Source organism: Gekko japonicus, unplaced genomic scaffold (assembly GCF_001447785.1).
Source record: "Gekko japonicus isolate JY-2015 unplaced genomic scaffold, Gekko_japonicus_V1.1 scaffold300, whole genome shotgun sequence".
Lineage (NCBI taxonomy): Eukaryota > Metazoa > Chordata > Lepidosauria > Squamata > Gekkonidae > Gekko > Gekko japonicus.
This window is the reverse complement of record NW_015169179.1, coordinates 11,443-22,008: the sequence shown is the minus strand read 5'-3', so window position 1 is coordinate 22,008 and position 10,566 is coordinate 11,443. Positions and strand designations below refer to the sequence as shown.

Sequence of the window (10,566 nt, the reverse complement as noted above, 5' to 3'; positions counted from 1 at the left end):
CCCCCGCCGTGTCTTTCCCACCCACTAGCCCGCCGCCCGCCCTTCCAGCCTCAGCCAATCCAGCGGCAAACCTCGCCCCTTCCGCCCGTATCGTCCCGCCAAGCTTTAAAGTGCGCGAAAAAGGTTCTCGATTATTGGAGTAGTTCTGGCTTTAAAGAAGTGCCAACCTGCTGCAAAACAAACCCAACCGTCTGCAGTGCAATCATCGGCAGAGCTGAGCCCGTTGAAGACAATAGCTCTAGGCTGGAGAACAAAGTTTGAGTCCAGTAGTGCCTTAAAGACCAACAAAATTTTATTCAGAGTGTAAGCTTTCGTGTGCAAGCCATACTTCTTCAGATAAATGGAATAAAATTTCAAGGTTGACGTAGAGGAAAAAAGAGGGTGGGGGCAGCTGTTAGGAGGGGCCGCTCAGAGCCAAAATGGACACACAGAGTTGGAGTAACTGCACGCGATTCCATTGTTATTGTAACAAACTAAGTTACAGCTCACGCATAAGCACCCAGAAGTAGAGAAAATGGGAACAATGGGCTCCAAAAACTAATAAAATGCAAGAGGAGTAGTCTGAGATATTTCTTTGAAGGCTGTAAAAGTATACAAGATGCGAGTAGTCACTGTATTTGTATACTTTCGTTTTTGGCACAGAGTAAACTAGATTACACCAATAATATATGTCTATTTCGAGACCTGTTCATAGTTTTCTTGTGCAGGGGCATTATACCCACTGAGGTCTATCCCCTCTGCTAATCCTGCCCTGCCCCATTCCCATCTCCACCTCCAAATGTCCAGGTATTTCCCAACCCAGAATTAGCAACCCTTTGAAATAGTGGTTAAGACGCTGAACTGCAAGCTGTGGAAGGTCGGTAGTTCAGCAGTTCGAGACCCGAGTTGCTGCATGACGGAGTGAGCTCCCGTCTCTAGTCCCAGATCCTGCCAACCTAGCAGTTCGAAAGCAAGAAATTGCAAGTAGATAAATAGGGACCACTTCAGTGGGAATGTAACAGCGTTCCATGTGCCTTGGTGTTTAGTCATGCCAGCCACATGACCACGAAAATGTCTTCGGACAGTGCTGGCTCTTCGGCTTTGAAACGGAGATGAGCACCACAACCCTAGAGTCGGATTCGACTGGCTTTCAAGCAAGGGAACCTTTACCTTGACCTTTTATGAAATAGCCTAAGAAATAAAAGTCTTTAGCTCATGACGGAGCTCTTCCGCCAGGCGTTTGAGTAGGAGCCGCCACGACTGTTATCATCTGTCTACGACTATTACTATCTGTCCTAGCCCTTTATTACCAACTCGCTGTGAGCGCTAAAATGGTGGTACTGCGTGGAGCTGTGGCCACTAAGGATACTATCCTGATAATGTCATCTGTTCCCTTGTTAGATATTATGGCGAGCACTTAAGTTGTATTGAATGTTTTTAAATGCAGTTTTAATGTTTTATGTATTGGGCATTGGCCCCATTTGTACACCGCCCTGAGCCTGTTCGTGGGAGGGCGGGTTATAAATTTAAATAAATAAATAAATGATAAAAACCCTAAAACACAAGCAAAGGTTCCAAAGTGACTCTCTAAAGGTGTTCCATAATGTGGGTCCTGTACTGTTTCCTCTCCCATCTCATCACAGTGAAAAGGAATATGATGCAAGGCCTTGTCAAGTGTTTGAATGAGTAGGGAGGAAAGGAAACAGGAGAGTACAAACTTCCTGTTGTATGTAGGATCCAATCATTCAAGGCTGCATGAGGACTTGATCAGTTGGAAAGATTCTTCTGTGTAACTCTTTTATGCACAACACAAAATCATGACGTTAAGACAAGAAAGTCATCCCCATTTTTTTTTAAATTTGGTGCCTGGTTTACTATTTAACACCCGGCTATATAAGAACAAGCTGATCTACTGACAAAACAGCTAAAAGAGAACAAGCATTATGAACTGTTTAAATGGTAACTGCAATTAAAATAGAATGCAATGATTATACTTAAATATATATTTGTGTGTGTGAGAATTGTATATTCCAGAACATGTACACAAGTTCAGTTATAGAAGGGGAAAGCATTTAAATTTCTCATTGTCCTAAGGGGATCAAAGTACCAAAAACAATTTTCTATATATAATCTGAATGCATACCTATAAAGAGAATTCTTTTTATAAAGTTTTAAAAATAATATTTTACATTAACTCTACTTATTCAACTTACCAATATATATATTTAAATATATTTATACCAATTAAAAGAAAAACAATACAACTGTCAAATAAGGAGGAACATTTTATCTAATCAATAAAAAGTCACTGAAAAAAGCTCAGTAAAAGTATAGATAAAATGCTCTGTGCTAATAAAATGCCGGTTAAAACAAAAGAAAAGTCTTACATCACTCACCAAAAGTGAAGAAATCATACAATTATTTTTTAAAACAGAATCTCTCTCTCTCTCTCTTTCTCTTGTATTTTTATATGTGTATGCACGCACACCCATGCCTGGAAGTCATGGTGACTTCTGGTGACCCTTAGTGGGGCATGGAGGATGTTCAGAGAAGTGGCTGATATAGTCTGCCTCTGCCTCCCAGCCCTGGTATTCCTTGGAGGTGTCCCATCCAAATACTTGCCAGGGTTAGCCCTGGTTAGCTTCACAAGATCTGATGAGATCAGGCTTGCCTGGGCTATTCAGGTCAGGACAAGAAATCATACAACTTTTTAATGCATCTTTTGGGGGGGAAATTTCAGAGGATATGAGTAGCCACTGTGAAAGATCCCCTAGGGCTGGTCAGATAAGGTAAGCCATCCATTTGACTACAGCTTCCAGACAGAGATTCAGCTGTACCTTAGTGTTTAGTTAATGAAAGCATATTATAAGTATACTGATAACACCAACCCCAAAGCTCATTCAGCGATTTCATACAGAAGTTACCACCAGTTAGAGTGTCAACACTTGCAAAACCCCATACTACATGTTCCAGAATGATCACTTGACATCTCCAATGATAACTGTACAATAAAATATTAATTCTATCGGCTATCTGACCCTAACATTCCAAGTAGTTGTTCAAATGGTCCACAACAATGGAATGGCTAACTGTATTAAACACTGATAGGAGAACAACCGTAATCAAAATGGAGGTGTAACGATTCCATGTTTTACTGTGTGTGTGTGTGTTTAAAAGTTGGCTGGCATGGCTGTGTGAGGATGATCTAGAATGCTGGACTCAGGCAAGTGATATGATTGGTGAGTGACAGAGAGGGGGAGGGGTTTTGGAATGGATGCTGTGTGGATGATTGGAATATCTATCTGGTGTGTCTGTTAGGTATGACAGTTGAGAAAAACAGTTAGTCAGAGCAGAGTGTGCTGTGTAAAAAGAGTTAATATGAGTTTTGTCCTGAGGTCTCTGTGTGAGAAGTTTTCCTGTGTGAAATATAAGAGTAAAAGTCTCTGTGTTAAGCAGACGGTTAAGTTCTGTGTTATAAGAGTTACAATTGAAAGCTGAGAGTCTAAGAAAAAGTAGTGAAAAGTGTTACAAAGTTGCCTATGAAATATCCCTGTCAGTGGAGAGAGGCTTGTGAGAGACACCAAGCCATGGTTCAAATCATTCCCAGTACTGTTTACATTGTTCACCCTCGTGTTTATACTTTTGTTAAATAAATCCTATTTACTTCAAGTTTACCAGCTAAGTAAAGAATCCTTCCTCAGACCACATAGTTCCTCGAAAGGCCTAGACCCCGTGCTACAATACCAACCCCAGAAGCAAAGAGAAAAATTGGAATTTATTGAAATTCCTGGTGGCAGCCAGAATACCCAAAGAAAAAAAACCCATAAGAACTTTTAAAGTAAAACTAGACCTCCCCAGATAAGAGGTCGTCACAGGAGGCAATTCATCCTGACTACCTGGAGGCAGTTTAAGCTGAGAATGGACAGTTGGCCCAAGATGGCCCCATTAGCTTTATGGCTGAGTGAAGATCTGAACCCAGATCTCCCCACTCATAGTCAACTATACCACACTGGCTTTCCGCACCTTCCAGTCTAGAACTGGACTTACGCATCATATGAGAAGTCATAAAAACTAAACTGAAAAGGGTTGAAAAAGCTGTTATGTGTGGTATGGGACAATAATAACTAGCATTTATGTAGCATTTAGAGCACTGAAAGCATCTCATGTACATAAGAACAACTCTGTAATGTGGGTCGTACTCTTCCCCCTCACACACACAAATACAGACAGGGTGGATTGTTAGAGGGGCTCCTGCAGAAAGCAAATCAGTGAATTCACTGGTGAAGCAAAATTTGAACCAAGCTTATAAGTACTTGTAGAAAAGACACTTTATTTTTTTTTAATACAATATATTTTATTGATATATAAAGTGCAATTAACATAAAAATGTATAAACTTAGTAAGGTGTATCAATACAGTTATAAGTAATATTTATATGCATAACAGTGAACAATTATACACTGTAAGTGATGAACCATACAAATTACATAAGTGGAACCATAAGAAACAAAAAGAAAGCCTACTTAGTGTTTAAGATTTTAAGTACTTGATCTTTAAAAAGTATCAGTAAGTAGTCTTATGTACAGTTGCTAAACTTAGGTAGAAGTATATTGGTTACCAGAGGTGTAAGGCATCAATTTCTTTAGGAGTGTCTTCAAATTGTTTTAAATATTCTAATATTGGAAACCAGATAGAAACAAAAGATGAGGGATTGGGAATCTTGTCGCGTAAGATTATCCGAGTCGCGTAAGATTATCCGAGAGTTTTGCCATAATGTATAAATGTAATGTATAAATCCCATAATGTATAAATCCCATAATTTCTTATGCCATTGTGAAATTGAGGGCGTCATTGTTGTTTTCCAGTGAGTTGCAATGACTGAAAGACACTTTATTAAAGAAAATATTATTTTTTGGAAAGTGCCTTTTGGTCTTGGAAAACTCCCCCAGCTTTCCCATTCTCCACCAGACAGACAGCACTTAGTAGACTCTGCTGAAGGAGCTGGTTCTTCACTACTTTTGTTATAACAGAGCTGATGTCAGTGGAGTAATTTTGTCTTTGATTAACTGGGCAGTAGCAAGCATCATAACTATGTGCAATGAAAAAGGCACAGAGTGTTTTAACATTTCCTTCTTGCAGTCCAAGTCTCTCCAGTACTGACTCCCATGCAGATCTAATTCTTTGGTTTTTGCCTTTCTTCCTCAGGATGGATGATAAAGTAGGAAGGGTTCCTACCAGATCTGGTAGCTTTTCTAGTACTTGACAACGTAAATAATGAATAGTTTTACAGGTGTAGTTGTAGAGAACATTTACCTCAACAGAAGTCAATCTGCAAAAAGAGACAGAAATATAATCTACTTCAAATATTATTACATTTCAAGAAGCCCAGGATTCATTCTCATTCAAATAATGGATGACAGAATTTTGGGTCTATAAACCTTACAGTCCTAAATACGCTTTTCTAAGGTATAAGTCCCATGCAATTAAAATAAAATGTTTTATTTTTATTTTTATCTTTTTAATAAAGATTTTATTGACTCTCCTAAAAAGGGGAGGTATTTCGCTTAAGTTAAGTAAAATAAAATGTTTTAGAACTTGGCTATAATTACCACAAACATTATAATTATCACTTCAGGCTTGAATTAATTCCCAGATGGAATGAAAGCTTAAAGTGGTCATTGTTTATGTCCTCCTGTGTTGGAGCATAAAATTAGGACTGTTTTCCTTTCCAAGATTTATTTAAAAGTATTTAGTTGAACTGTTTGACACCACCGTTCCAGAATCAGAAATGAAGTCCTTTCCTTACAAAGTTTGTTAGAAGTCCTTAGTATCACAACATATTTATGTGCTGCAGAGTACTACCCTACCACATGGTGATTATAGCCCATTTTTATTATCACAAAGGTGTAATTATAACCAGGTGTCATTTCGTAGAAAAAGAGGTGCAGGAGCTCATTAGCATAACTCATTAGCATAACTTATTTGCATATGCCACCCCACCCCCCTGACATCACCGGAAGTGTGTCAGAAGGCAACACCCACCACTCAGGTGCTACTGGACTGTTTTGGATTGCTAGCTATTGGGGGGGGGGAACGTGCAGATCTGTCCTTGCAGAGGAGGGAGAGCTTGTACCTGAATAAAACTTGGTCTTGAAGGTGCCACTGGACTGTTTTGGACCAGGGAGGGGGGGCTCTGCAACTTACCTGGCTGCTTCTTGCTCTGACTGAGGGCTGCTGGGAGCAGGGGGCAGGGCTTGCTGCATGTGCCCACCCCCTGGGCTCTTTACTGCCGGAGCTCCGCTCCTGTGCGCTCCTGCAGGAAATGACCCCTGATTATAACTGCTAGCTATTCCCTGTGACACCATTATAGCATAGAGAATGATGGGGTCCAGTGAACCATGAATGGAGCTATACTTGCAGAATAGATCTTTCACATCTATCCCAGTCTTCTGAAGCCCTCTATGACACCTGAAAAGTTGCTCCTAAGGATCAGGGGACCCTCAGGCGGTCATGGGGGGATGCAGTGTGGGGGAGATGCAGTTCAAGTGGGAAATCTATGGATATCACAGATTCTTGCTTGAGCAAAAATGTTTTCCGCTTATGCAAAGGAGCTTTGGGATCTAACATACAATTATTAAAAAAAATACACAGTCCATGATTTCTGTTTCTTACCTGTCTTCCAACAGTGATGCCCACATTTCATTCTGGTCCATTTGATTCTCCAGGATGGTACTTTGAAGCTCAAATTTCTCTGATAATTTCTGCATGCTAGAATCTAGCACAGTAAACTGAGCCTGAATGCTCTGCAGTTTATTCTCCACCCTGTTGAGATTTAAAAACCAAAACAGAATCAGGAGTTGCTTCTATATTTCTTTATAGTTTTTTCAGCCTGTCTAGGCTTCTTACATCCACAAGTGAATTTTAATGACTCCATTAATATCACTAAGTAGCTGGTAGCTGGTTTTTGCATCTTGGCTGTGGATATGCAGGTGTAGAGGACATTCAAGGGTTAAAATGATTGTCTATTGATTATTGCTGGCATTCCAGGGATCTTTGAGAATTATTCTTTGGGATTCTCCAGGAAGAGTTGGTGAATTGTTAACCACTAAGCAGAATTGTAGAAATAGGTGTTCTAAATCTAATTGACAACAAAGAATTTCCTAATTGGGACAGGTGTTTTTACATCAGCCTTTTTAATTGGGATGGCATGCAGCACCACTGCCAAAGTTAAAGATTTATAGTGAGATCCTTTGCTTCAAAGAGAATTAGGAATAATTGGTCAAGATGTTTTTAGAAGACTTCCGGTTGATGGCGGCACGCTAGCAGACTCACCTCCCGGACTTCCCAGGGGTGAAGCTGCGCTCCAGCCGAAGGAGGGGGTGTGCAGGCTCACTACTCCCCCAGGGACCCGGCTGAAGGGACCCTGGCCATGGAGCTTTTGAGAGGTTGCCTCTTCGACGGCGTAATGCCTGAGAATTGAGGCACCTCTCTGCTCTGATGGTTCTTTGTGGTGAGAGACCGAATGGACTAAGTGACGCTGACTGGGGCAAGCACAGGAGATCGAGCGTGAAATGCAGTGTAAACAAGGTCTGTGGACCCATTATGAACGTGAGTCATTAAGCATTGATTAAAAAGAAAAGAAGCTCCCCACCCCCACCCCACGGAACAGAAGATAAGGCGAGCGGGGGAGGGACACCTCCCAAACGCATATACTTTAGAGCGATTGAGGGGGGGAGCAGAAGCATAAAAGGTTAAAACTGCTAAGGAGTACTTACCAAGGCAAGTGCAAGCGTTAAGGAGCATATTGAGACTTTCAAAAAGTTTGCGAAAGTAAACAAAGAGAAAAAGATGGGGGGGAAGAGGACGGAGAAAGAGAAGCATCTGAAATCGAAAGTAACTGAGAGCCCAAAACCGAAAGGAGTCAACGAGATGGCAAATACTTTGGCAGACTCCATGCGCCACCTGCTGGACCAAATGAATAATCTCAAAGAGCAGATGACATCAATGACCCAGTGTATCACCATTCAACAAAATCAGATAAGTGAGACTCTGAAAATGATGAATCAAACAAATGAGAAGGTGAAAGAAGTGGACCCAAATGGTGAAGAAGAAAGTACAAAAACTGGAAAAGAAGCAAGTTTCTACAGAAGAGCAGTTGCTACAATTACAAATGGAAAAGGCTAATATGATCCTTCGCTTTCAGGACATGCCAGAGACTAAGGGAGAGAATCTGAAGGAAGTGATGAGTGAAATACTGGCCCCAGTGACAGAGATGAAGGCAGAATTTTTGCTAAGTGAAATGGATGTGGCCTACAGGTCATATTCAGGATACATAAAGAAAAATAATCTGCCTGGGGAAATTGTCGTAAGATTCCCAAAGAGGCATTTAAGGGATGCAGTCCTGAAAGCAGTATCTGGAGCACTCCTGAGAGCTGGGGAGAGTGTCATCAGAGTACTGAAGGATATTCCATTTGAAATAAGACAGCGGTGAAAGAAATATAAAGATCTTGTTCTTTTTCTTCAAACAAATTCATTTGGATATAGATGGCTAATTCCAGAATGCGTCACCTTTAAAATTAAGGATAAAAAAGAAAAGATTGTTCTGAAAGCGAGAGAATTTTTAAGAGTCCAGCTGGGAGGGCCAGAGGAGGAAGAAAAAGAAGGGGACAGCAAGTCCAGTGGCGAGCTGGACTCGGGTTCTTCCGGAGAGGAGTCTCTGTCTGAGAAAGGGGCAGCAGCTCCTAAAAGTCCTTATAAGTTGCGGAAGAGACAAGAAGTGAAGGCTGAAGGACTCTGAATTGTGCCTTTGAAAAATGCTGAATTGAGATGCTTTGGGGTATTTCCTGATATCAGTTAAATTTAAGTTGTGGGAAAAGTTAACAGACTATGTGACTCAGTTTGTAATGAGATTAATATGATTAAGACTAGATGTGTATTTAAGCCGATTAGAAGATCTCCTCTCTTGGGTTTTTAGTCAGTAGTGGGTATCTTTTCTTTATCCCCTTAAATGTAGTCCCCTTCCTTATTTCTGTTATAGTTTGTAGCTTTAATAAAAATGCAATTATAAATTCCCCATTGGGGAGCAAAAAAAAAAGATGTTTTTAGAAAAGGCTAATTGGGGTGAATGTAAGAATAGCTGTACTGTAAGAGATGAAACCCCCTCTTCTGACTTGTGTGTTTTTAGACTTTGTCTTTTGTTTATAGCTGAATATTTACTAAGACTATGGTATAGGATGTTTGTAAGAGAAGCAGTTAGCTTTGCTAAAGAACTACCAAGCTTATTTTTAAGGCAGAAAGGTGCTTGCTTAAGAGAAACAGTTATACACTTAGAATTAACTTGGTAAAGATCCACAAGCTAAACTGAAAAAAGATGTCAAGTCGATTGATAGGGTTGAATAGAAGTTCAGTTATATTTTCTACGCAGAACAGATCTAATTTATTGTGTGCTTTTAAAGAAAAGTGAAAAGATAGCAAAGAATAACTGCTAAAGAGTAAATATCTCTGAATGTTTATAGCTGAGAATGAAAGCTTATGGATAAAATGTTTCTGAATGCTTATTATAGGCCTGCCAAATCTTGCCAAATCGCAGCGGGGGATCTGCATGTCTTTGCAGAATCCTTGTTGCGGGGGCAGCGAGATGCGTTGCACCGCCGTCGCCAGGACATGACGCTATGCATTGCTCTGGCAACGGGCCTGTTTGGAGCCCCATTGCCAGAGCAACATGTAGCGTCAGATCCTGGCAATGGCGGGTGCAACGCGTCTCGCTGTCCCCGCGGCAGGGATTCTGTGAAGACCTACAATCCCCCGCTGCGACTTGGCAACCCTAGCTTATTAAGAAAGATAAAACTAGTTAAGTTTTTAATTCTCTAATAATTAACTGTGTTTGAAACTAAGTTTATGAAGTCACAGGAATTAATCATGCACACCTGTCATTCATTAGAAGCCAATTAAAAAGTACAACATTTGTATTATACAAATGGAACCCCTACTGGCCAAGGTAAAACAGCATATCTTACAAATCTAGAAGTTTTAATGAAAATTAAATGTAAACTAAAATGTAAAAAATATAAATTAAAACTCTTTTAAAATTGACAAAAATGTTCTAGGTGTCCAAAATAAAGATAGATAGATTCAGTGTATCTACAAAAGCTTTATGTCACAGACCACTTTGCAATATTAGAAAAATGATTATAGAGAATTAATATTTAAAACAGTGCTATAATTCTGTAATTCAATATATCCTTTATATATTTTTATAAAATTACCTATAGAGTGATATTAAGAATATTGTTATACTTTTATAGGCATGTATCAATATAAAGCAACCATTTTTGTAATGAAAACAGCTACGTTTTGTACTGAAAATGAACTCAGCCTGAGAGTTCATCCAAAGGTGAAGTGAGTCTAGGCAAGGGCATAGACTTATCAATTTCCTGGGGGGGTGTCTAGGATAGCCTGGGTATTCTCCAAAGCTCCCCTGCCCCCCGAAAGCAGTCCCCGCTAGCCACACCAGAGCCCCCACCCCACCTCAAAAGCAGTCCCTGCCAGACTGCCAGCCTCTCCCCCCCCCAAAAAGCATCCCCCACC

General features: G+C 40.3%; 2 protein-coding genes across 3 annotated transcripts in view; both read right to left on the bottom strand.

The window, feature by feature from the left end:
• Positions 1-6,729, bottom strand: part of RNF168 (ring finger protein 168, E3 ubiquitin protein ligase) — a 20,735-nt gene extending 14,006 nt beyond the window's left edge. Inside the window, exons 1-2 of one of the 2 annotated variants that reach the window (XM_015416095.1) lie at positions 6,652-6,703; positions 5,293-5,308 (exon numbers count right to left, since the gene is read on the bottom strand). The gene's annotated coding sequence lies outside the window, so the exon portion shown is untranslated. Of the gene's footprint in view, positions 1-5,292; positions 5,309-6,651 lie in introns of both variants that reach the window. The other variant, XM_015416096.1, reaches the window with a different exon arrangement.
• Positions 4,885-10,566, bottom strand: part of SMCO1 (single-pass membrane protein with coiled-coil domains 1) — a 12,509-nt gene continuing 6,827 nt past the window's right edge. The window contains exons 2-4 of the mRNA XM_015416050.1: positions 6,886-6,954; positions 6,652-6,801; positions 4,885-5,308 (exon numbers count right to left, since the gene is read on the bottom strand). Coding sequence (XP_015271536.1) covers positions 4,885-5,308; positions 6,652-6,801; positions 6,886-6,954 — 643 coding nt within the window. The remainder of the gene's footprint in view (positions 5,309-6,651; positions 6,802-6,885; positions 6,955-10,566) is intronic.